The 26,251-nt window shown below is 41.4% G+C and overlaps 1 protein-coding gene across 15 annotated transcripts in view; it reads right to left on the bottom strand.

Moving 5' to 3' along the window:
• The window catches only part of neo1 (neogenin 1), a 204,634-nt gene that overhangs the window by 1,600 nt on the left and 176,783 nt on the right, over positions 1-26,251 (bottom strand). For 6 of the 15 annotated variants that reach the window (XM_023332282.1, XM_023332291.1, XM_023332290.1 and 3 more), the window contains 15 exons: positions 23,083-23,227; positions 20,359-20,469; positions 20,052-20,246; positions 18,762-18,857; positions 13,286-13,518; positions 8,921-9,059; positions 7,478-7,585; positions 6,627-6,821; positions 5,537-5,569; positions 5,269-5,337; positions 4,425-4,557; positions 4,067-4,311; positions 3,412-3,504; positions 2,978-3,148; positions 709-1,041 (listed from right to left, as the gene is read on the bottom strand). In XM_023332282.1, coding sequence (XP_023188050.1) covers positions 709-1,041; positions 2,978-3,148; positions 3,412-3,504; positions 4,067-4,311; positions 4,425-4,557; positions 5,269-5,337; positions 5,537-5,569; positions 6,627-6,821; positions 7,478-7,585; positions 8,921-9,059; positions 13,286-13,518; positions 18,762-18,857; positions 20,052-20,246; positions 20,359-20,469; positions 23,083-23,227 — 2,299 coding nt within the window. The remainder of the gene's footprint in view (positions 1-708; positions 1,042-2,977; positions 3,149-3,411; positions 3,505-4,066; positions 4,312-4,424; positions 4,558-5,268; positions 5,338-5,536; positions 5,570-6,626; positions 6,822-7,477; positions 7,586-8,920; positions 9,060-13,285; positions 13,519-18,761; positions 18,858-20,051; positions 20,247-20,358; positions 20,470-23,082; positions 23,228-26,251) is intronic. The other 9 variants (XM_023332288.1, XM_023332293.1, XM_023332296.1 and 6 more) reach the window with 7 other exon arrangements.

Genomic DNA, 26,251 nt, shown 5'->3' with positions numbered 1-26,251 from the left:
CACTGGCTTATTAGGGCAAAGTTGTAGATAGAAAAAACAAGGATATTTTTCAGGTTGAAAAGTCAAACATTTTCTAGAAAAACTCTGGAAATTTCAGAGTTTTTGCTAGAAATGTTTTGACTTTTCAACCTCAGAAATGTTCTTGTTTTTTCTTGTTTCCCTGAAAACTCTCCTCTTAAAGTGCTTTAAGGTCATTTCAGTCAGACCTAGTGGACTTTATTGCTAGGTTTGCAGTTGTAGCACGCTCTTACCATTTTGTCAAGATGGGTTAAGCAGTGCTACGTTAGATCTTCAAAGCTTGGGGTATTGTTTTATAAGCTGCTTTAAATTTCCACTTCGCCTTATTTATGAGCTGTCTGCTGTATTTTCTGGCTAAGAAAACCTCTGAGGCCTTTGCAGAGTAGTAGAGTTACAGACAGGTGGATTATTTAGCAACTAGTTGACTTCAGAAAGAAAACAGCTTGGACGGGATTTTATTTGAAGGCGGATATATAGAAAACAGTTTTTAAAGCCTTTTTTTTTCTCAAAGACTGCTGAACAAATGAGCGTAATTATTCTGGATTACAGTGAATGTGGATCAAACAGGAACGCAAGAAATTTGAAGGACAAACATTAACTTGGTCTTAAATATCAAACTTAACATTACAAGATAGATTTAACAGAATAAAGCATTTTAAGCATGTAAATGAAGGCTATAAAACAACTCACACTGGTGGTAAACAGACTCTGGGTATGTCTGAGGTGAGTGCTCACCGGTCTGAGCGAGCAGAGGCGTACTGGGCAGGGCGGGGGACTCGTATGACGGATGGCCGGAGACCGGGATCGCCGGCACGGCGAAGCTCTTGAGGGGGTGTGCGTGGGCGTGCGGGTGGGCTGGCCGATGTGGCGGCAGGTTGCTGGAGTAGCTGGGCTCTTCCTCGGTGGTGGTGGAGCCGTGGTAGCTGCCCTCTGGGTCAGCCATGATCTCGGAGGGGCAGGAGACCTGGGAGGAGGCGGTAGGCGGAGGGAGGGGCTCCGAACTCGGCGTGTTCCTCACGGATTCTGGAGGAGAGACAAGAGGAAGTAGTGGAAGCGCAGGATTTAAACCATCTTTCACACGACCTTTGTGACTGTTAGGTGAAAGAACAGTCCAAAAGAGATGAGGATGGAAAACACAGAGAAATGAATTTAAATAGTTCTCCAGGGTTTCATCGAGTTTGAGAACTAAGTACTAAAGATAACAATTTAAACCCACTGGCTCATTTGTTTCAGCTTCCACAATCTGAATAAATTACAGATTTGCTTGTCTTGGGCGCAATTTACATTAATGGCTGTGATTTTTTGGCAATATTAGCAATTTAGATGTATCATCTCAAACTCCACATTATACACAACCAGGGACTAAATTCAAATGAGAAGATGACGGTGACAAAAATAAACAGTCAGCTGCAGATATTCTATGCTAATACGAACAGTGTCTTCTGACCTGTCCGGTCAGCCCGCTGCACTTACATGCAAAGTATGAAACAGAATGTGGAATTCAACAAAACCTGTAAATTCATCAGAAATCGGAACGAGCCAATTATCTTTTGATCGCCAATGGAAGTCGAAAGCTCAAACATATTTTTCCTGTTCGTTGACTGCATCAAAATCAAAAGGTCCCATCATTTTCTGTCTAAAGACGCATCAGTTAACAGGATCCGGTATGAAGCACCTTTTTTCCCCCCAGTTTAATTAAAATTGGATTAAGTTAATAACATATGGTGTAATTTGTAAATGGGCAGAGTCTTGTAATTGTATCATTGTCAGACAGAGAATCTGCAGCTTTTTATGTGTTACTACAACTGGAATGATAAAAAATAAGAATTGGTCAAAATCTGATTTGACAGGATCTTAATAAAAACTGGAAATCGGTGATCAGGAGGAGACGCCTGATCCATGCATTCCTTAGCATTCATAGTATTGAGCTGTATGTAAGAAACAAATATGATGCACAACCACAAAATAATTGCAATAATCAACAATTGATTAAACAAGTTTTCTAAATCTACAGCGTTCAAATCAGAGAACGTAGGGCTCAAACCTTGTGTTAACATCATTCACCGCTTCCTGCTTCTACAGCACACGGCCAGTAACATTTCAATAATATGATGGAAAACCTTTGCAGTATTTCTCCTGCAGAGGAAGTTTATATGACAAAGCAATGATCCAGTCAGCACAACTTTGTTTTGCTAAATTAGTGCTGAATATTCCTACAATTTCAATTGTCATCGCAATTTCTATGGCATCATTAAACCTATATTTGAAACAAATCTCATTTGTCCAATCTACTGATAAAAGAACTATTTCAGTGAATTGATCTATTTAGTAAGTGTTTTAGGAACTGTATTTTATCGCCTTTAGTTCAAAATCCAAAGTATTGATCAAAGATTAACTAAATTCTGCAATGTGAAAATATTTATTCAAGCAGTTTTCCATTGCTTTTACTTCATCTGTGAAAACACAAAAAAGGCCTATTTCGCATCTATGTTACTGGCACCTTACATAGTTCAAAACTGCAGTATTTAAACCAATTAAACGCTAATTCGAGATCCTTAAACACTGTGAATTTTTTTTTACGCTATTTGTGAAAACACCTGCATGGGGGGAAAATATAAATTGTTCATCCAAAAGCCTTGGGGTGGAAGAAAGAAGCTGACAGGTGTAGTGTAGCAGTGTATGAAAACATTAAGAAAAATCCTCATTCTGTAATCAACTGTTTGGGTCTAGGCTCCTCTATTGCAACAACAAGACAAAAAAAACAGGAAATTGGCTTTGGCATTTTAATCCCATCGTTATTTCAATAACTAGAGAAAATCTGCAAGACAGCAGAGAAGAATTACAAACGTAACAAGATGGCGGCAGCTGCCAACAGACGAATAATCAAATGTTCAGTAAGTGAAAGTGGCCTGCCCTCATGCGGCTTTCTCGGGCTGTCCAGCAGGGGGCAGTGTCTCACCTGAAGAGTCCACCCTCTCTAGGTGGGAGATGGGGGAGGCGCAGGCGTGCGGGCGAGGGTACCCGCTGCCTTGATGGTAGAGGTAGCTGCGTGTCGGTGATACCAGGCTGCCCATGTGATAATGGTGATGATGGTTATCGAGGGAATGGATGGGGTGAGCACTAATCACGGCTGTGAATGGAAATGGACGTGGATACACACAAACAAACAGGATGAGAGATGCTTAATGAACGATGAGGATTCACGCATGCAGATTCCTGCGATAAACACTCTCCCGGTCTGGGGTTCGTCACTCAGGAGGTAGACAAATTCAAAAAAGAACAAATCATGGAATAGATGAATCTGTTGCTTTTGATTTGGAGAGATTTTTACTATTTTTTTTGCCCTCCATAATTACTACTGAGTTGCTGTGACACGTTCACACACACACTTACGCTGGGGCGGCTGAGCGTCAAAAGGCATCATCATTTTAGGCCTCATCACCCGGCGGCCTGCAAGTGTGGACATGCTGTCGTCTGATTCGTGGCCTAAAAGGTACGGTGGAAATGAGCCAATCAGATCAGTTGCTATTCTGACGTTGGGTGTTTCTAGTTAATGATCCCTCATTACTCTAATCCGCTTTGTATCGCTGTGTGATATTTCCAAATGTCAACTCCGATTGTCGCCTGCACTTGAAGGAAATCGCGGCAATCACGAGGGCTCGCGGCGTTATGATGTGTAATGAGCGCCGTGAGCCATGTCATGATAAAGCATGAAATGTTTTGCATGGCAATAACAGACAAAAAAAAAAAAAGAGGAGACAAACACATCCTTCGCTAAAAATTGTCCAATAATCCTTCAGTCAGGCTCCTGGAAGCATACCTGCAGGTTTTTATTGAATTTCCAGCTCAAATAATGAACTCACTTTTTTTTTTTTTTTGGTCAATCTCCTGAAATGCCACTTCCTGTCTGCCAGGCAGAATCAAACTTATGCTGGATGTTATTATCAATGTGCACCCAGGCAGCAAGGGTGACATTTCGCTTTGATCCGTTTTTTTCCAAAACATTAACTTAGAAGCGTTGCCTTTTACGGGCGTTGGCAAACCTGACCTCGGTAGGAGTTGCGCCTCTGCTGCAGGTGGGGGTTGCTCTCCAGGCCGCTGTCGGCGGGGGTGATGTCCTGCGAGGTGCGAGGGATGGGCGTCTCGGTCATGATTGGGTTGGGTTCCGGCGACTTGTCTATGGGTTTCAGTTCCAGCCTCTCGTGGTGAATCCAAAGGTCGGGCGGCTTCAGGTCTTTGGAGTTTCCCTTGTACTTATGGGAACCATTTGATGATTTCGAGGCCGCTCGCTTCCTGGCAGGGGGAAACGCCACGAACACCTCGTTTATACAAGCGAAGACGACAACCGGAAGAGAGAATGATGACGAAACAAATAACAGAATGAAATGAGTTAGTGAAGATCTCACTTTTTCTGCTGGGACGTGCTGCGCCGCGTGCACAGTAAGGCTCCCACTACCACCACTATGGTGGTGAAGACTCCCACTGCGATTATGCTGACGATGATCACGGTGAGATTCTCATTTCTAGGACCTATTTTACCTCGAGAGGAGAGAAAGTGAATTAGACTAGAAGTGCAAAGTCACATGCACAGGAGCATCTTGAGCACCGTTAACCTGAAGCTGCCGCTTCAGGCTTCATCGGTCGTTCATATTAATTTGAATTTTGGTGTCTGAAAGGCTCTACAGGTGTCTCCACCACCACATTTGAATCAGACTGAGGTCTGGGCTTTTAGCTGGACCACCATTGTTTTCACACCTGATAGTTCGGTCGACTCAGTTCGATTGGGGACTAATATTGGAACGTTTGTTACATCTTCAGCTGGTGCGGTTTGCTTTCACACGACGATGTGTCAAGCAACCCGAATCAATCAAAAAAACCTTTCACCCACCCCCTTACATGTGGAGGGATGCCACCAGGAACTATGGAAGAAAATGACTCAAAACCCTCAGAAGACACTGAGCACAACTTCGTCCTTCACAAAACGTAAACAACAACGGAATGGTGACACATTGTACCGATTAAGAGATTTGTCTTTTGTCTTTGGGAAAAGATGACGAGACATTTCTCCTGCTAGTGTATGATTGAGTGCAATGGTGCTTCTGTGTTTTATTTTGCTCTTTCTCCGTTTCTTTCTGCTGTACATTTCACTCTGAGAAACAAAGCAAGGGTGGCCTTCCAATTAGCCATCCAATTAGCTTTAAAAGCCAATGGCAATCACAGTCTAGTCAGCAGGTGGGATTAAGGACTTACCATCTGAATTTCGAGGGGCAACTGGATACGAGTTGCCTGGAGGTCCTGGCTTTGGTGGGATATTTGAAGCTGAGTCAAACAGAGAGAAAGAAAATAAGATTCTCCAGGCCTTCTGGTGCAAATTCAACGGTCTACAAACTGTACGAGCACAAACACAATCTGGCAGTCATGCATTGCAAGTTGTCATCAGCCCAGAAGATGGAGATGCTTAGAAAGAGAAGCACACGAGGTGCGGTTGGCAGTGATAAAGTGAGAAGAGGGAGTTTACCTTGGTCATTAGCCATTTTGTCAGAGGACTCAGCTTAACAGGCCAAAGGAGAGCAGAGAGGAAGAGACAATAAAACGCAAAACAAAAACAGTTAGCTGAGAAGAGCGGCAAGGGAAAGAAATACGGGGGTGGGAGGGCAGATGGGGGACTGTGGGAGGAAGAAGGGCAAATCTAGAGAAATGAAAAACATGTGAGAAAACCAAAAACAGTTGCTGAACAGTCAGAGCAGAGCTGATAAAAGGAGCAAAGCGTCGATCCAGAAATGATTCAATCGTCCCACAATAAAAGCACAGATTGATTTCCAAAACTTAAAAAGCTTTGCAAAACAAAAAAATAATAATAAAATATGGCAATAAAATAAAACAGCCCTGCTAAGTAACTCAAATTAAAGCCAAAATGCGCTGCGTGCGGCTCCCCAACCCAATTCATCCCGAGGGTTTTAACACAATCTACGCTGCGGAGCAGATTTCAAAGAGAATGACTCAAATGGAAGAAATAAACACAACTTTGGCAAAAAAATTTAAAATCTATAGCAAATAAAAGTAAAGAATATTGATAAGTCAGTGTACAATTTTAATTTAATGTCTCAGAAGAGGGATTATTAGTTAATAGAGCAAGCTGACAGGAAATAGCTGCTGCAGTAATAAAAGTAAAGTTCTAAAGCTGCCTCAGTTGATGTGTAATATTTGTATTCCACCTACAAAGTTTGTAAAAGTATTTGAACTTGATGAAGATTATCACATTTTCCCACATGACAATCACAAGCATTTTACTGCATTTGTTTATTTCTTTTATCTTTGGTATTTTTGGATGCGGGTGTTGGCAGAAGCAACTTTTTCAATAAAACCTGGTTGCTCAGGTGGAAAATTTGTGCTTTTCATTAGTTGCCGAGTGGACTACTCGTTATCTGTGCTCTATGATTGCGATATACCCAAGGAAGAAATACAACTGAATAATTTATTTATTGGAAATCATAACAGGAGCCCTCCAGTACAACAACAACAAAAAAACCCTAAATAAAATTTGTAAGCCTTGCTGATGTTTTCACGTCGATCTGTGGACCGTTCTCCTGCACATTTTGGACACTTACTCTTGGGAGTTCTGAACTGAACAGGCTCCGACATGGGCCCCATTCCTTTGGAGTTCCTGGCCTGGATCTTGAAGTAGTACGTCGTGTCCAGAGTCAGCTCCTGGATCTGGTGTGTGAGGCGGTTCCCCACCACAGGCTCGATGACCCAGTCGTGGACCACCGCGTTGACGTCTGTGCTGTAGTAGATAATGTAACCTGAGGGGACAAGACAGGCGGCGTTAGACTGCACCTTGAAATACAGAATGGGAATTTTTCTTTGCATTGATTGAGATAAAGCTTCAAAACATTTTCTACAACTTGGCACACAAGATAGTGGACATCCATGTCAATAACTTTTGTAATTACTCATTTCAATAAGATTAGTATTCCTTAGGATGTAGATTTAAATAACACTTTCCATTTTAAATTGTGGAATTTTTAAGGTTGAGCAACAAATGATTATGGGATGTTTAACCAAAACAGAAAAGCAATGTTAGCACAGGGGGTCATTTTTCTTTTACATTGTGTTGAAAGAGCAGGAAAGCATAAATAACATTGGTAAATATCCACAGTATTAATATTGGATATTGATATCAGCCTAAATCTGTATACCGGTGCATTCTTAATTAATACTACGTGAATTATATTTCAAGATAACTGAGCAATAAAACTCATTGAAAAGTTACATTTAGGCAGATTAACATAGATGTTTAATACTTAAACAAAAAAGACATTAAAAGAAAAGTTTGAAGTTTGTTTCTCCCTCAGCAGTGAAAAATTGGCACCATTTTCAAATCAAACCTCTATATCAGATATAAATTCTCCAAATATTTTTGACACATGAAAGAGCCACAAGACAGTTTGATGCTCACCGGTAATTTTCCCATTGGCTTCAGAGGGAGGCTGCCAGTTGACTATTATGGTGCGTGGCTTGTTCTCTTTGCTCACCACTGTCACGTCTTTTGGGGCGGAGCTGGGGACTGAGGCACGGACAATTGACAATTAAACGTGTTTTTAAAATGAAACATCAGATAGAAAATAACTGTGTTGCTGTGACTGATATTATTTGACCCCTTAGGATCCATTTGTTTGCTCACGTGTGCGACAAACCCCTGCCTGGGACGGAATAGAAACTTTTAGAAAACAGTTTAGATTCTCCATTTGTCACTTAAAGTACCTGCTTCGTTCTGTTCGGTGTTGTGAAGGCGTTAACAAAAATCTTTTGTTATATTTTAGTGTGCATAAATACAGTAAGGGTGTTTATATTAAAAAATGGCAAGAAGACTAAATAAGGATTAAAAACTATCCCCCGAGAGGTAAAATATTTTAAATGGATCCTAATGCTAGTTGTTAGAGTCAGAGTGGAACATGTGCCTTTCATTATCTTCATCATTTAAATTTTAGTTAGTTGAGTTATAGATTATATTTACTCTTTAAGCTTAAAGCTTTCCAAAATACTGAAAATATATACCATGATCTAACTGCTTAAAAAATAACAGCAAAAACAGAAAAGCAGCAATAATCCTATGCTCTGTCTTTATTTTTTTTTTAGTTGCAAAAAAATATAGCCAAGAACATTTGCACAGACTGTTACACTGCCCTAATTATATTGTTCTTTTAAGCTCTCATTTTGTCTGAGCGTAATTTCATTCTGTGATGTAGGGGATGTGGCATCACATGCACAACATCAACAGGTAATATTAAAACAAACCATTGATTCATTGGGATTAACTAATTAAAGGGAAACTATATTCACAAGAGGAATGCCCTATAGTTTGAAGGCAGAGATCAGAAAAGGGCCAATAAAACCAGTAAAGGTTTTTTTTTCCCTCCATCTACAGGCAGAGACTGAGGCAGGTGTTGGATTGTGACTCCTCAGACGGAGAAACATGGCCATAGGTCTGCAAATCAAGAAGAATATTGGAATAAATATCAACAAAAACCCCCCAACAATTCTAATTTTTATTATTTCCCCCCCCCCCAGTGTTAGTCTGATTGTGTATTTTGCGATTGAGGTGTGGTTATGCCTACTTTCCTCTGAGGAAGTCAGGTAGAATTATCCCCAATTATCAAATTTGAGGCAAGCTGCCTAATTTTGAACAGCAGAGCTGCTCATAAATACCTGTCCAGATACATTTTACCGTGCTGCCATCACTTATCTGCTGGTGTGTTCCCTCCTTCCATTTGGGGTGCAAAACGTTCACTGTTATTCCCAACCAGCCAGGGGTTTGTCACTCTGCAGTCACTGATGATTCTCTCATGACAAATGTTTCTGCGGGAATGAGTGTGGGCGCGCGTGTGTTGGTGGTGTTTACTGGTCTCAAAGGTGGTCCCTTGAGCGGTCATGCTCCATGTGCTGGCGCGGCGGCCCTTGGTCACCATGACGGAGAACTCGTAAAGTGTGTTGGGCTTCAGGCCTGTCACTACGTGGCTCAGGCTTGTGCTGTTGGCCATCTGAAGGAGTAAACAAGCAAAGAGAAACACGAGAAAGAAAAAAAAGAACGTAATTAGAAAGACAGAAAAGATGGAAAATGAGAAACAACCAGAAAAATTTTTTTACAGTTTACAAAAAGACTTCTCGTCTCCCAAAGGTTAAATGAACCTAGAATGTAGAATAACTTTATAAGATAATCCGATTTAGAAAACGGAAGAAAAATGTTCAACATGAGTAGGCAAAGATTTTTTTGGAACCACGTTAGGAGTGGTACAAGCTGGACCTAGCCAGGTATTGTGCGCAAGCCACTTGATTGCCAGCAGACTGTATTCATTGATTGGCCAGTGGATTTACGTCATCTTCACCGTCACCTTTGAGATTTGAGATCATAGAAGTTAGCATGATGACAAAAATAGTCAAACCTTGAGGTCCAAATCTCTTATCAGTTGTGGCGGAAGAGCTCATCCAGCATCAACTGGATTGGGGCAATGCGCAACAAATAAACGTTTTGGAGAAATTGGACGCCTGTGTGCTCATGGTCCACCAATATTCATGCCCACATATTGGGGAACACACTGCTAACGTGACTAGAATAGAACCAGACATTAACTGGCTAGAGTGAGACTTCACAATGGAGAAGGGACTAAAAGATAATCAGAGAAGACTTACACAAACTAACTTGAATTCCCTGCTTTGACTACCTTAAGGGAACTACAAGCCAGAGCTAGCCAGGTATTGCACGCAAATTTTGAATCTGCAATGATACAGTAGCATTTGGTCAGCTGCAAATCAATAACTCCACGATGAAGCCTTCATGTCCAGACCTTTATATCAGTTGTAGCAAAGACCGCAAACACCATCAACCGCGTGGGGCAACCAGCAACAAACAAATATACCGAGAGATTTGGGAGAAACTGTGTGCTCGCGCAAAACGACATAATTGGAGGGTCAATTACAGCTCCACATGTTCGCGTCCACATAGTGAGGAACACACTGTCAATGGAGACACAGTCAATTTTACTAGAACCGAACCAGACACTAACCGGCTAGAGAGAGACTTCGCGATGGAGAAAAGGCTAGAAGCAGTTCGATAATCACACCAAACGCACAAAACTTGGTCTGCCGTCTACCTCCTGAATTGATTTACGTGTACCATTACACACCTACTAAAAACAATACGTCGGAAAAGTCTGAGCAAATAAAAACACTGCAGGTCGCCGTTTTCTCACAGCTTACTGCACTCTGGTGATGAGAAAAACAATTTTCTGCATACTGAAGTGCTCTTTAACAGAACCGCAAACAGGCTTTCTAAAAGAATTTCAAACCTGCACAAGAAGTCTAGACAAAACAAATGGGCTCTACAACCACAAAGAAACACTTAACCATAAACACACCTTACGGACATGCTTAAACGCTGACTTATGCAACCATTTTACTTGCTCTCCACTGAGTTGGGTCGTCATGAAAAAATAAAGCAAAAGTGGGAGAATCGGGTTAACGAAAGGAGCCGGTTGCCACGGCAGTTCTCCGCCGGGGGGCTGCCAAACAGAGGGCAGTGGGGTAAGCTGGCAAACGCTCCACTCTTTAGCTGCACGCAGCCAGTTTAAGAGCAGTCATTCCCTCAATAATGCACAAGCCTGTCTGGTTAGACTCGATCTAAGAGAGGCATTAAAGTGACAGCGCTTCTGTTGTTTGTGTCTGTAGGAGAGCAGAAAAATACAAGGAGACGCAGGACGACATTTCCAGAACACGGTGCGGCCTTAATATATTTGATTTCATTAACAGGACAGAAACATAATAAGCCTGAGCAGCTCTTTAATTATTGTCACGCTGTGTGAATCAGACCACTTAGAGCATCCACTTGTAACAAAAGATGGAGCTGTTCGCGTTGAACTTGTGCTGATTTACTTTATGGTCTGTTTATCGTGCAGTGTTTAAATGGCACTTTCCCCCTCTGTTTTCCTCGGAATAACAATAAATAAATCACGAATCTCTTTACGTTAAGGTCGAGCAGCATGCGTTTGAAGCCCGTCAGCTGACTCGGTGCAGCTTCCCGGCTTGCGTTCGTTTATTTTGGTGCGTCCCGTGAGCTGGTGGTATGGGGAATGTGTTGTCAGATCTACAACCTCTTCTCTTTTTTTCTCTGCCTCTGTTTGTCTTGTCCTTGTTGAATAATTTATCAGTAAACGCAACCCTTTATCTGAGCTTGGCCACTGTTTCCACACACATTCACAAAACCAGAAGGATGCAGGCAAACGTGACAACCCCAAACTGAGAAAACTGCATTCTAAATTTTACTTTTAAAAAAATTTTAAAAGCTAATTTGCACAAATCCTTAGCCTCGGGCTAAGAACAAACAACTATAAAATTCAAACCGTGGCTCTGCTTGGGATAAATATTCATAGTCCTGCTGTTTCTGTCCGGAAAACAAATCGAAATCAAACCGATTTTCAAATTATAGAAATAATCCTTCTGAGATTACAATTACTCATTAGCATTGTCCGTTTTAATCCACAAGGAGCGTGCTGAGGGTAGCTACCCTGCAAACTGCTTCTGTCCACAGCAGTCAATAATTTGGACATGTGAGTGGCCTCTACCGCTATTTAATATCTCCTGATAAACTACTGAAAATGTGTCCTCTCTGCATCAGGTTGTGCCTCCCACACGTCACGTCTTTGTGTCTCATTCCAGCCGTTTAGTGCAAAAAGGTTTCAGACCCTTTCAGCTTCCATCTATAACGTAACAGTGGCAATATCAGCGACTGTGGCGCTTTGGTAGAGTAGTGGTCTTGCGATCGGTAGGTTGTAGGTTCGATTCCAGCTTCCTCCTGCCAACTGTCAACGTGCCTCTGGGCAAGGCACTTAACCGATCATCGTATCGGTGTATAAATGTGTGTGTGTGAGTGCGACTGGGTAAAGCGCTTTGAGTGGTCAAAAATGACTGGAAAAGCACTATATAAGTTCAGTCCATTTACCATTCAATATGCTTGTTGAATTCTATAAATAAATACTCAATTGTCAACAACATAAGCACAACTAAAACACAAACAGACTCAACAACAGTTTTGTTTATAAATGTATTTCTTTATAGCCTTTATATGCTGTTAGCTATGGACCGATTTGCTCGAGGTTCCTCCCTGTTCAAAAGGGAGCTGTTCCTCTCCCCTGTCGCCTCATGCTTGCTCAATATGGGAGAGTTTTGGCAAAGTCAATGACCTCTTTGCTAAATGACATTAATTAATGAACAACAAGCTGAGCTGACTAGAGTATACAGACTCAAAAACAATTTGCTGATACAAAGTAAATCTACATTTTGCATTTAAGATAAAAAAAAAAAAAAAACCTCCTCTCTGTCTGTAAATATGTTTAAGTCAATATGTTCTAGTGGCATAATGTTAGCTTCACCTGGTTCAATTTCACTATAGGGATATTATGTTATTCCATTTTAGGTAATAAAATGCTTACATTCTTATTTCAAAATGAAATCAATTATTTGTTTATTTGCATCTTTCAGTATATTTTGAATATCATACACAATCTGTAAAATCTGCAAAAAACGGCTAATTTATTTTATCAGAATAATTGATAGAATAATCAATTACCAAAATAAAAGTTAGTTGCGGCGTTACATGCAACTGCATAAGATACGCCTCAATTCTAAGCCATTTTATGCATGTTTATTAATGACGGTAATAAATGTGGAGGGGAAACTAGACTGCAAAATTATATATACACATTACAGTTCACATTATATTGCATTCATAGCTTCTGGTGAGACAACATCATATAGTTTACATAGAACTCTCTTTTTAGTGCAAAACTATTTAAAGGGCAGTGCACTGCATTATTAGTTTGGAGTTTTACATATTGCACATAAAACAAAAGCGAGTGAAGCGTCTGTCTGCCGCTTTATAGCTCCAACACTTAAATGACGACAGATGTTTTTGTTCTCTGTTACAAACTTCAGCCCTATGTTTCCCCTGAGGTCCAGAGCCACCGACAGATCACTTCACTCTACGCCACCATGCGATATTACTGCCTGCACATCAGCACCTTCAGTAGTGTCAGAAAGCACGACAAGTAAAAGCGAAATAAGGAATTCAGAGGGTATTAGATATCAGTGATGTTTTATTTAGAGGAAGCAAATTCAGCTTTTCTTGGAGTGAATTGCCCTTTAAATAAACAAAAGCATAACTTGAGTAAACGAGATTTAAAACTGAACAAAACTGAAAGGCAAGGTCTCTCACCTTCACTTTGGTGTTGGCGGGGATGTTGGTCTTCCATCGCACGGTGTAGTGGCGGTTGTCGGTGATCTTCTGGTTCTTGGGCAGTGAGTTGTCGGCCCACGTCACCTTGATGGTGTCGTGGCTCAGAACGGAGGCCTGCACGCCCACGGGAGGCATCATGGGACTGGGGTCGGGCGCTGGGGTGTATGGAGCATGGAACAGTTCGTACAAGTCAACATCGGGGTCTATGGGGTCTGCGTGCCAGGCAGTAAAAAGCCCGCATGCATTGATTGCACACACACAATAAAAAAACAAACAAAAAAAGACAAAAATTAAAAACACAACGGGAAGCGTGGCGTGGAGGATGAGAGAGTGGAGTCGAAACAGAAGCGGTGAAGGGAAGGAGAAGAGGGAAAAATAAAAGGTTAATGCGTTGAAAATGAAGGTCGGTGGTGAGGAGGAGGAGGACGAGGAAGAAGGGAAAGGGGAGGAGGAAGAGGGGCGGGGTTTTGGGTGGGATTGGGAAGGTGGAAGAGAAAAAGAGAGGACACTATTAGAAAAATAACAGACACTGACCTCTAGAACAAGCAAACCTACAGAACTGGTTGCTGTGTGAAATCTACCCGACAGTGTGTGAAGCTAAAGTGACGGCAGCACTATGGAGAGACAGGAGGAGATCAGCTATTCATGGCAAGATTGACTGCAAATGGGAAACCAGAGTGAAAGACACCACAAAATCCACAAAGACTTACCAAGAATATCTGGTCTACTTTCTAGTACAAATATCTTAGTTAACTTGAAATAAGACAGAACTAACTTACAAGTAACTTTTCAGTAAGAAATAGGATCTTGTTTTAAGTCAATAATTTCTTAATCTTGATGAAAAAGTGCTAGTTGTAAGTGAAATAATCTCCCAGTGGAACAAGATATTTTCCCCATATTACACATTAAAATGTCTTGTTACACTGGCAGATTATTTCACTCATAGCTAATACTTTTTCATCAATATTAAAAGGTGTTATGTAAAATTAACTTTTCTTTAGTTTTACACTAATTATAGTGTATAAAACTACTGCATGGACCTGGCGCCGCCTTCAGACACAAATTTCTTTTAAGTCATGTTTGATATATGACTGAAGGTAACAGTTACTTGGCACAAATTCATAATACTGCATTTGTGCCTACAGCTCCTATTCCTTTCTGAAAAATTACTTGTAAGTTAGTTTTGTCTTAATTCAAGCGTACAGAGATATTTGCACTAGAAACTAGGCTGAAAATATGTGGTAAAATTTTGTGTTTTTTCAGTGTACATGCAACTGCTCATGAAGACAAGAACGTATTCACCCAGTCGTTTCAAAGAGAGGCAATTCTGACACGTGTTTACATCATCCAGCAACTTTCATGCAAAGAGAACAATCGAGAGGGTTATAAAGAGTTTAAGATGTTTCTGTCGCATTCAAAACCGCAAGAGGAAAACCAAGGCTTTAAGCACTCAGCCCGTCGGCGATGGAGGAGAAAGAGAAGGGTCGCCTACAAGTGGAGACACTGAGGATTTACGCGTTGTGCTGCTTCTAATTTGCAGCTCACAAACATAAAGGGAAATGCTCTGCTGAAGAGCAACAGGGAGACCTTTTCTGATATTTGCCCGTCATTATGCGAACTGTAGCCTTCACTCGGTAGGCGGCACTCGAAGACATCCTTCGGTGAGAAACCGCAACGTGACAACTATGTAACGTTTTATCCCATATGCAGATTCGAAAAGGGGGGCTGGCGTAGAAAAAATGTCCAACTTTGCATAATCACCTGAAACAAAAGGAAGCCTAACACACACGGCAAATTAGGCTGACTGTGGAAGGCTTCCCTGGTTTAGCTCAGAGCCACTTTAGCTCAGAGTTTAACTCATAAGGAATCCACTTGCCTGATTTAGTACATATGAATCACGGCTTAACTCATTAATCTGCATGGATCATCCACTACGGTGTCAAGACTTTGAAAGTCTTTCTTTCTTTGCAACTTTTATTTGCTATATTGTTTTAGCACCATGAAGTGAAAGACACAGAACATTATTTAGCATATTAGAACAAACCCCAACATAACGTAGCTCATAAATGGCACAAAATTTTCCATGAATCCAAAATGGAAATTAAATGTTGTAGCTCATTTCATCCAAGTTTCTTCAAGGAGTTGTTGTGGATGCTGACGGATGTGGCCAGGAAGGATATCCTGAAGCAGTCTGTATTGCAGCGAATCTGAAGGAGCCCCTGACTGAAGACACTCAGTCTCCTGAACAGAACTGGCCTTTGTGATGCCTATCTGTATAACTTAGGCATTGCTTGGTCCACATTTTGATAATAATAACAACTCATCTATCAACTGACTAATATGATTTGTAAGTTATCTACATTGGTTTAGTTGTATCGCTGATTGTTGGCTGTGTATTCTGTTTGCATGTAAGACATGTTCTATGACTATGGGCATAGACAAGAGTCATATATAAAAACTAAATATTAAAGATGCACTGATTAAGTTTTTCTTAGCCAGTACTGACTTGTGGTTTTCTTGCCAAGGACAAAAACCTGCTGCTTTAGTCCTATAGGCTCCCCACATCGTCTGAAGTGCAGAAATTGACTCAAGTTGACGTAGATGAAAATGATCATTTTGTCCACAGAGAGCCATCTGCTTGCTGAATTCGACACCAAGTCCAGATTGAACTATTTTGAGAAAGCTCTCTGTGAAGTTTTGTATGATGGGTCAGACGTTTTATGCCATGTTTTAAGCGAAAATGGGCTCATACATCAACATCAATATTTCTTTTTAACTAGTCCGCTTCCAGTATCAAAGTATCGAACAAACGTCACAAATCCACGTGGCTGTGTCGACTGTTCGGAATTGGTTGGAGTACGTGGGAGCCTTAATGCAAGAGAGCGACAGGCTTGGCAAGTGGTCCAAAAAAACCACAGGAAGTTGTCGGTGTGAACAGCCTCCACAGAACAAAAGAGAATACAGGTCTGGAGGTCGACCGACAGTTTCTGCAGAATGAATCCTTTAGGGATTAGCTTCTGGTTTCACTGCTCCTGTTTCCGTACTCGGTTTAGTTGTGATGGGAGAAAAAGCTTTGCCTGGTCACCCGTGATGACACTCCTCCTCGATCACCTGGCGGTGCTCTACTCGCTCCATTTGACAACTCTTTCTACAGAGGTGCCCTCATTATATCCCCAAGATGGAACAGTGTGTGTGAGAGTCAGAGTATTTTTAAAATCCAAGCATTCTCATGGTTGCAGTCAGACCCTGAGGTTTTAGAATGGCATGAAGGTTGCCTTACTTTACCCAGCTTTGCGGTTTTTCTTTGCTGAGAATCGGCCGTGGGTATAAAAAAAATAATAAAAATGCAGCGTTACACTTCCTCTGTTTTTAAGTTAAGACGTCACTGTCATCTGGTATTCAGCCCAAGTTCACCAAGTTTTCCTTCGCTTTTTCCAAAAGTAAAGCACTATGTAGGTCAGCCCCGTCTTTTTAATTCCGACTCGAACAAACTGGCAGGAAGGGGAACGCGCCTCAGAGAATTCGGCATAAGACGACGGTGGCGGGCTTTTCGGTTCTGCTTTTGAGAGGAAGCATTTGGATCTGACGAAGGGGTTGCCAAAGTCACCACGGGGGGTCTTGCGTGAGTGCAGAGAGTGTGTAAAGGAGTTAGGATGAGAGGGAGCTTTTGTAGAGACAAGTGTGCACTATGTGTGCGCGCGCGCGTGTATACACGTATTAAAACTCAGGCACCCCCAGCTCCTCTCAAAGCATGTTGACGTGACTCACGTCGCCAGGCACTCCGCCCCTCTTGTGTTCCATGGTGCAACAGTGCTGCAGCGGATCAAGGAGGAGCGGGGAGGCGGGTGCAGACCGCATTCTGGGACGCTCCGGGGAGCGCGCTGCTGCTCGTCTCCTTGCACCGTCACATGAACTGCGTGAACTCAGCTGACATGTGGGCTAACTGGAAGCGTTTCGCACTTCTTCTTCATGAGACTCCACAGGCCGCGACACATGCTCTGCCTCTAATTGGTAAGTAGTGTGTCACCTGGCAGGTGGCCAAACAGGTTGTCCTTATTATTTAGCTAACAAAGTGGCTTTACTGCGCTGCAATGAGACGCCTGGAAGACCAACTCTCACTAGGCTTTCGCAACATTTAACATTAGGTGGCTAAAATTAGTTAAAAATGGTTATGAAACGCTAATCCTTACAAGATTTCTGCTAAATTTGACTTTCTTTTCTAAGTTTTTAAATAATATTTATGTGCTAAAATTAATTTTAGACATGAGAGGCAACCTTTTATCTATTCAAATTTTGTAAATAGCGACTGTTTTTGGCATTTACCGAAATTTTTAATTGCAATTATTAGGATTTTTGGGAAACAATAATAATAAAAAAATAGTTAAGCTCTTGTGTTCTTAAAAATATAACACCAATTGCTAGTTTTCCTCGACATGTAGCAAACATGTTAATGTTGGTATCATCTGACCAGAGCACTGAAAATGCGCTATATGAATAAAATTACCTTATCTTACCTTTAGTATTTATCTGGAAAAATTACCACGAAGGAAGCTAAGTGCGCTAAGTATTTTTAAAGTTAGCAAAAACTCTAAATCACTAAACAAAAAAACTTCCTGCACTAGTAATGCATTAGCAGGTTACCAGAAGTGTGCCTACCACTGGAAACATCTAAAGGCAACTTATTGTACAGAATCTTCTGAGATATACTGTATTACATAAATATATGGCAAACTTATCAGATTTTTCTGCTTCCCAATTTTGCACTACTTTTTGTTATTTTGAATACTGTAGCTTTAACGAGATAAAAGGTGATATGCGTTGTATGAAAGACCTTTTGAAATACACTTACCTTAAGAAGCATTTCTAAATGATATCATATATTAAGGATTAGATCCTTTATTTAAACGACAAAACAAAACACAATGCTGTCTTCAGGATTACCTAAACATCCCACCTTTCTCCACGAAAGCTACTTTTCTGTAACATTTCTGCCTGCATTAGCAAATTAAAACGTGGATTAAAAAACCTCATGCTCCCTATCGTAATAATCAGGTCTGCTCATATAGGTGCATCATTTGAGGCTCTGATCATTTGATTAAAAAAAAGAAGAAGGAGAGACTTGGGTATACTTACAGGCCACTAGTGAAGAGAGTTAATTAAAGCAGCGAGACAGACTGATGACCCATTTTCTGCCTGGTAATTTAGAGTCGAGACACACTGTGTCTGATAATGATGCCAGGTTAGAGAGAGGGCAACGAGAAATGTCAACTGAATCCAGAGAAGCATGAGCAGCGTTTTCTTTTTCTTTTTTTTTTTTTGCGCCCTCCGTATCAGCTGTGATCAGGAAAAGGAAAGCTGATTTGCTCTCAGCTCCTAATGCGGCCATTGAATTCTTTCTCTCCGCTGCTTTTCCTTTTCACTCCCTGTGAAAGCTGCAGATGCGTAGAGTTCGTACCTGACTGCACTCTGGTGGCTGCGCTCTCGTACACGGGGATCCCCTCCCCCACGTTGTTGAAGGCCTTCAGCGTGATCACGTAGTGGGAGCCGGAGTCTGCGGGGCGAGAGACAGAGGTCGGTGAGAGAGAGACGACCCGACGCAGCCGGTGTAATCAAGCCAAACTCCAGAGACTCTCCGCTCGTAATTGCGATATTAGCGCCACGAATATTTGAACACACAAGCTCCACTCGAAGTGATCGTGATGAGAGCTTTAACTATGAATGCCGGGACATTGGCAAAAGCTTCCTTTCTACTTTGTCACTCACTTCTGGACACAATCCTGATTCTTCAACCGCAGCATAAGATGGTGATCAATTATCTCATTAAAAATAAAAAAAGCCAATGGTCGACATGATAGATGCAGCAACAAAGAGCTCTCCATTCCCACAGAAGAAAATTTGCTAGCCCTGCTTTCTAGAGTTTTAGTATGACATAAAATTAATTAATCTTGAAAAGGTACTTCAGCAAAAGTAGAAGACGGCACTCAATAGATTAATTACATGAAAAATAATATATGTCAAATGTTTGTTTGAGTTAATTTTGATGATTATGGCTTAAAACTAATGGAAAACCCTAAATCCAACTTCCCAGAAAAAGTGTCATATTCATGGAAGGTTGAATGGAAGGAAAAGATGCTCAAACACTAGGAATAACCAAAGCCTTACATGGCAGAGAGGGAAATTTGTAATTTCTTAACATGTCAGCAGAGCCACAAGCTGATCGTATTCATGTCACGCTACATGGATGCTTTAGATGCAGAGCGATTTAATCCAATGCTTTTTTTTTGGTTGATCTAGGACCAATATCCTATATGTAATATGGGATTGGGACAACCCTAATTGATATTTTGTGAAATGGAGATGCAGCTGCAAATTCCAGTTTCTTTGAGCTTCACAAAATGTTTTTTATTTGAACGTCCTGACCTTTAACGAGTGTGTGCCTATTTGTCCAATCAGTGTAATTAGTGGCTCAGCAGTAGGTGAAGCTCTAATTAAGTCCTTCAGCCTCCACTACCTGGTAGCAATGAACCGTTTCACAGCATTCGGGCGTCTACGTCTTTGGTCGTTAGTTCATTAAATGCCATCTTTAAAATCAGACTTGAACCATTTTCCTTCTCAGGAAACTCGCCTGCTGTAAGCATCCATATTAAGTGCAAAGACAAGAATCTAATTAGCGGTATATGATAGCTTCTCGAGCGAGATTACTTTTGTAACAAAAGCCAAAACCCAAATGGAAACCCGTTCATACTGAGGTTCTCAATAGTGTAGTAGCGCTGTTTGTAGTCCACTTTGATGGTCTGAGCGTGGGGGCTCCCGATGCCGTAGCTGATGGTGTAGCCGCGCACCACGATGTCCTGGTTCTCCGGTGGCGTCCAGCTCACCACGATGCTGTTGACCAGCGGGCGGACATGCAGCGAGCTGGGCTGGTCCGGTACGCGAGATTCTATTGGGAGGAAATGCAGGAAAGAAAAGTTCAGTACAGAAGCTTAGCAGCCTCAGCGCACAGAGCAGATCCGGTTTAGTCTGTTTGAAACGAGAAGAGCAGGACTCCTTACCGTCCAGGTCGCTCTCAAACGTCTCTGCCGGGGCCCACTCGGTGGCCGGTCCGGTCCCGTTCACAGTCACGGCCGACACTCGGAAGGAGTACTCCGTTCCGGGCTCCAGACCTAAACAGGCAAACACAGGTTCACAGGTGAGGCTTCTCAGACAGACTTCTGTTTTTCACCGATTCTTCCAGAAGTTTTGACAACACTCCGGGACATGTTTTTTCTGTCTTTCTAGTTTGCCATGGTGTTACCCTTAGTTTTTCCTAACTTCTAACATTTACATAAATGTAAACAGTACATATAAATTTAAAACAAAAAATAAAAAAAAATCTGTACAAGACAATCAATATTGTGAATGAAAGGAAGGAAGAAAGAAAGAGGAAAAACAACATTAAATAATAAGGTGAAAAATAACTACATAAAAGTCCTTGATTACATTACTGATATAAAAAAAATACTACTACTACTAAAATTAATAATAATGACTGACTAAATTGACACAGCGAGCTCCAGAGTGGAGACAGCAGCCTCAGCAATCCCAGGGAACGTTCTTTATGACATGTTCATTTTGAAAACGATCAGGAGGTAATTCTCAACTTTTAATTAAAGTTTTTAGAGGCTCGAACAAAAAAGTGTGCGCCATTAAAAAAAAAAAAAAAGCTAAACCAATGAAACTACGAGATAAATGGCAGCACAAAAAGCGAAACAGTCAGTTCTTCCAGAGAGCATAAAGCTGAACTTCACATTGATTCATATTTTATAGGCACATCTCCCTCTGAGGGGGCCGCGCCGCTGCTGGGTGCTGCTTTCAGTACTCGTGGATGGCAGTGGGTGCCTGCTGACAAATGGGGTGCTTCTGTATTAATTTGCAATAAAATTTGTCACTGTCATCATATTGTGCTATTTGCACGCTACGCTCTAATCCTCCAGTCATTTCTCTCTGTACTCGCTGTTCTACCACCTCTCTGTTCCTCCCCGTTTCCCCTTGAGGGTGTCTTCTAAAGACCGCCTTGCCATCTACGCCTTCGAGGCTACAACACGTCCTTCTTAAAGCTTCTGAACCAACAAACACCCCCTCTGTTCCGCCCCCCCCCGGAATGATCTCCAAAATCAACTTTTAAGTGTAAATTCTCTTTGATGCGGCGCGCAGCGGGAGGCCGGGCCACTTGAAAGTTGCTGAGACAACATCTAATATTAATCACCATTGCTGTGCGCCTCTTTCTGGCTGCGGTTGGTAGCAAGTGTGTAATCTTAAGGCAGCAAGACTTGTAACTCTAATTCAAAGTATTTAGATGAAACTGAAGACCCGCCATCCGACAGACAATGTAAATCAGCGCAGGTTCATGACGAGTTTGGGTTTTAAATATTGCAACGCGTCAAATAGATGCACTCCGCGGAGAGAAACTGGAGTCTGATGGCGAGAATGATTTAACAATAAAACAATCCAAAGAAAAAGGAAAGAAAATAGTATCTGGGAGCAGAAGCAAGTATAATCCACCTTAGAGTTAGGGCATGTTATATAACTTATGTCCAATCACATTACAACAATATTTGTTCCCGACAGGGGAACAGAAAACAGTTTTAAGTCGAAAGCAAAAAATAAAATAAAAATCACTCGGTACTTTCACACTGTTTACAGCTTTAAAGACAAGTGTGAACACAAACCAGAACAGAGTCAATATCTGTTATGTACACAAGACGGCTTGTTCACGCTGCGATGTTCAGTGATTCAAAAGCTATTTATGTAGGAATTAGAACACAAGAAAAGAAAAAAAAAAATCACCCTCAGATTTTGAAAATCTTTGTAGTTTTACTTTGCTTCTACTTGAATGTTTAATACTTTGATGATACTAACTGAAATAATTTTTCTCTTGCAGAATGTTGCTGCCATATTTGTCTGTACAATCCATCTGCAATGCTTTAAATTGACTTACTGCAGCAGAACTAGCCAACGACCTATTAGCATCCTAACACTTGGTATAAAAATGAATAGTATGTCAATCCCTCTTTAGTTTCTTCATTACTACAGGAACTCTACAAACCCAGAAAACCTCACTGCTGGAGAACTTAAGCAAGTGGTGACATTTTGTGGGCATCAACCTTTTGACATGATTTAAATTGTTAATCGGTTACTTGAGAGACATGCCTGGAAAAACAGTTTTCTGTCCTTCCAACCCAAACGTTACCATGTGGCGTTAGCTAAAGGCTTTGTTCAAAGCATTTAGTAAATTGACATCATTGTTCACATCTTTTACGGTTCACCGATTGGCCCGGCTGAAATTCTACTGGAGAAATCCAGCTCAATGGGAGAAATCCCAGACAGAGCACTGAAGGAGAGATGAGAATTGAGTTGAACTGCGTAGGAAGGTGACAGCCAGGCTACTGTATGGCCAAATCAACACAGAATAAGTTCCTTGGACATAAAAGTAACCATATTCTACAGTTTTTTGAGACTCAAAGTACCAAAGTTTGTACCCCTGCTGTCAATACTTTGCATTGTAACAGTGAGAGTACCAAAACCAGTGTCACTGATGATTTTGCAAAAATGGAAAGCTTCTTAACATAATATTTTTCTGAATGAATAAGTTTAACTAAAGGTTTTCTAGATGTTTCATTGTGTGTGATTATGCTACGTTAAGGCTTTCTACCCATCTTTACTAGTGGTATCAGTATAAGATGGTGCCTACCGAGTTTTCTCTCTATAAATAGGAGTAACATCAAGTGAAACCTCACCATCGATGAGCTTGTAGAGCTCCGTCCCAGCAGTGGTCACAGCTGATTCGCTCCTCCGTGGAACTTTCCGGTAGCGTATCTTGTAGCTGGTGATTTCCCCATTCTGGCCACTGAGCGGAGGCGGATGCCACCGAACCATGATGCCCTGAAAAGCAATGAGAGGATCTATCAAATGATAGCAAAACATTTGAAGCCTGCAGCTATAGAAGGTGAACTCATAAGTTCATTCACACAAACACTTGGCAGTGGGGGGGAAAGCCCTTTGTGTTGATGTGGCTCCCCAGGTTCCCTCCTCTGTCTCCTCTGCACCTCCCCTTCCTCCTGACGTGGGGTGCCAACAGGCGAGCCTCACGTAAACAAACACCCCTGTGAGCGCGAGTGTCAACCCGAGCATTACGAAGCGAAGCGAACATGAATAATGGAAGCAGGAGTCCTGATGGGCGAGGTGTGCGCCGAGTTTGAAGCTGCACAGCTACTCTAGTCAGAGATGAATTTGGGGCCTTTTGTTGGCAGGCTGCGCTGTTGCAGGATAAAGGCATCGGAGTTTGGGTGTGTGTTTAAAGAGATAGATGGGGGGTAGCTCAGCGTGGGAGAGCAGTTAATTAACGCTTTCTCACTGTCACACCGATGCACAAAAAGCCTGAAAACACGCTCAAGCTCCTCCCCTGCCGAGTCGAGGGAATTGAGCAAATTAAAATTGGGTTAAGTGTGTTCAATTATTTCCATTTTTCTTATTACACTGTGGGCCGCTGTAGTGGGATGCGTGTTGCCTTTCTTTCATCTTCTCCCAGATCGCGAAAACACATTTAATTGACTTTGCGAACTCACAGGAGGGAAGAGGTGAGCAGCAGATGACAGGAAACAGACGAAAAAACATCAACATGACAGAAATTACATCAAGGTTTTCACGTTATGTCGCATTGGAAGGTTCAACCCTCCTTCAAACATGTGGGAAAAGTCATATTATGAAGAATTGTGCTTCAGGATGCTTTCTTTCACAGCAGGGATATGAAGGGAAATTTGTCCTTTTATTATTCAATAAAATGAAAATAAAATTTTATCAAAAGTATAGACTCTGATCTAGACTTAGAATTGTAATGAGATGTTTTATTTTTAAAAGTAAAATTTTGCCAACGAAACCTATTTTTTCATTCACAATTATTTCTTTCTCATGAAGTGAAAAATAGAAAGTTATACCTGCACATTTCAGAAATATTTGGTTATGATTCTCAAACGTTTGGTTTTGAAACTCCCTATTTTTGGTTGAACTTGAGCAACCTGGGCGGGGCCAAAGGACGAACGAACAATGTGAGACCTGTTCCTATTGGTCAGTGCAGCCTGAAGCAGGTACTGATCATCTCACAGTTTTGAATTTTGCCCAGAACTCCCAAGCGAGTGGACAAACCAGAAGATAAGAGGTTGCACAGATAGTGACTGGTAAGTAAATTTCACAATATTGTGTGTTTCAACAGATACTCAAGTGGCCATTTTTGCCAAGTTTGAAGCTGGGAGAGATCAGCATCTGACAAAACCTTTGTTGGGGGGGTTGAAATGAAAATGTTATTTTGATTGAATAATAAAAAAGAAGGCAAGTTTCTCTCCATAAGGGAAATGGAAACCAGGGTCTTGGCAGATTTCACCAACTCAAATGTAAGACTGTTTAAGACCAGTGTGATAAATTTGCATATAAACCATGGTAGACTCAAAAATACAGCTAGCTTGTTAGTTTTTCTCCTCCCTCCGTTTCCAGTGCAGGAACCTGAACCAATGGTTCTTGCTAATTTAGTTAGCAGGAATATTGCTAGCTAGCGAGGTAGCAAGGGTATACAGCAGGCCTTAATTTTAGACCTAGCTAGGTAGAAATATATTTTCAGCAAGATATTGCTACCTAGCCTGCTAACTAGGTAGCAGGCCTTAATTTTAGTCTTAGCTAATATACCCTTGATAGGTAGCAAGAGTATTTTAGGTATGTTGCAAGCCTTAACTTTAGATTTATTAATTTAAGACGTTTTAAGAGTTTTCTAAGGATACATGAACACCCTGGGAAACGTATCAGTTGTTGGGAACATGGAGCCAAATACAAGGTAAGAACCATAACCATGTAGGCAGAACTACAGCAGAATGGTTTAGATCAAAGTGTGTTTGATCAAACACAAAGTCTACACTCAAAACCAACTGAGGATCAGCTGCTAGACTAAACTAATGCTCACAATGTGGCGGTCCTTGATCGACCTTGTAAACAGGAATAGGCTAACAGCTCAGTGTCTAGCAGAGACACGCACTAAAAGATGTGCAGCTGTTAACGGAGACTAAGGTGACTAAAGAGTATCCAGGTGGCTGAATTAAAAGCATTTCAGATTTTCATTTTGAAAAGAAATGTAAAAACCTTGAGAAATTCTCCTTCCATTTCAAAATTAAGAACCACATTTAGTTAGAATATTGCCAAATAAAACACAACAAAGCTTGTGGCCATAGAGTGACGAAACGTGAAGAACTTTAAGGGGTAGGAACACAGTCATTTGTTTTCCTCTTTCCATTTTGCCGCACAGCCAACTGCGTAATTTCTTTTTGAAATCGCCTAAGCATTGTTTTTCTAATGGTAGTAATTAAATGCGCTTTGAACAAAGAGGGAAAAAAAAGAGAATAAAATAATAATTATAGCTCGTTTTAAATGGGTTTTTTCTGGGTTTTAATTATCAGTTCACAACACTATTCCTTTGAGAGCATCCTCCTTATTTCAGTCTTAAAATTAGTTCGAGGATGTTTTCTCACCAAAAAACAACAAAAAAAAACCTCATCCAAGCATGCCTCAGTAGGGGTGGTCAGTTTGCACTCAAGCTGGGAGGCGGTGATAGGATTGTCTGCCAGCCCCCCTCCCCCCACCTCCAAACCCCCAATTTGGGCTTTGCATCGACCAGTGAAGGGCTAAGAGTGCTGCTTCAGAAGTCGATCCTCGCACCCTGAGGTTTTGCCCATCTTTCTTTCTTTTCAGTTTTCTTTTTGGGCTCGCTCTCTCCCATGTCAGGAGTGGAAAAAATAAAAAAAAAAACATCTTTTGTAAAATTTAATCCATCACCCTCATGGAGATATACAATAAGCAGGCCCACAGCTCTCTGTTTGAAGATCAAATGGCTCAAACGGCGGGAGGTCGAGGCCTGCTTCTGGTTTT

This window comes from Xiphophorus maculatus, chromosome 4 (genome assembly GCF_002775205.1).
Source record: "Xiphophorus maculatus strain JP 163 A chromosome 4, X_maculatus-5.0-male, whole genome shotgun sequence".
Lineage (NCBI taxonomy): Eukaryota > Metazoa > Chordata > Actinopteri > Cyprinodontiformes > Poeciliidae > Xiphophorus > Xiphophorus maculatus.
Note: the sequence above shows the minus strand (reverse complement) of the source record. Positions and strands in the feature narration are given on the sequence as shown.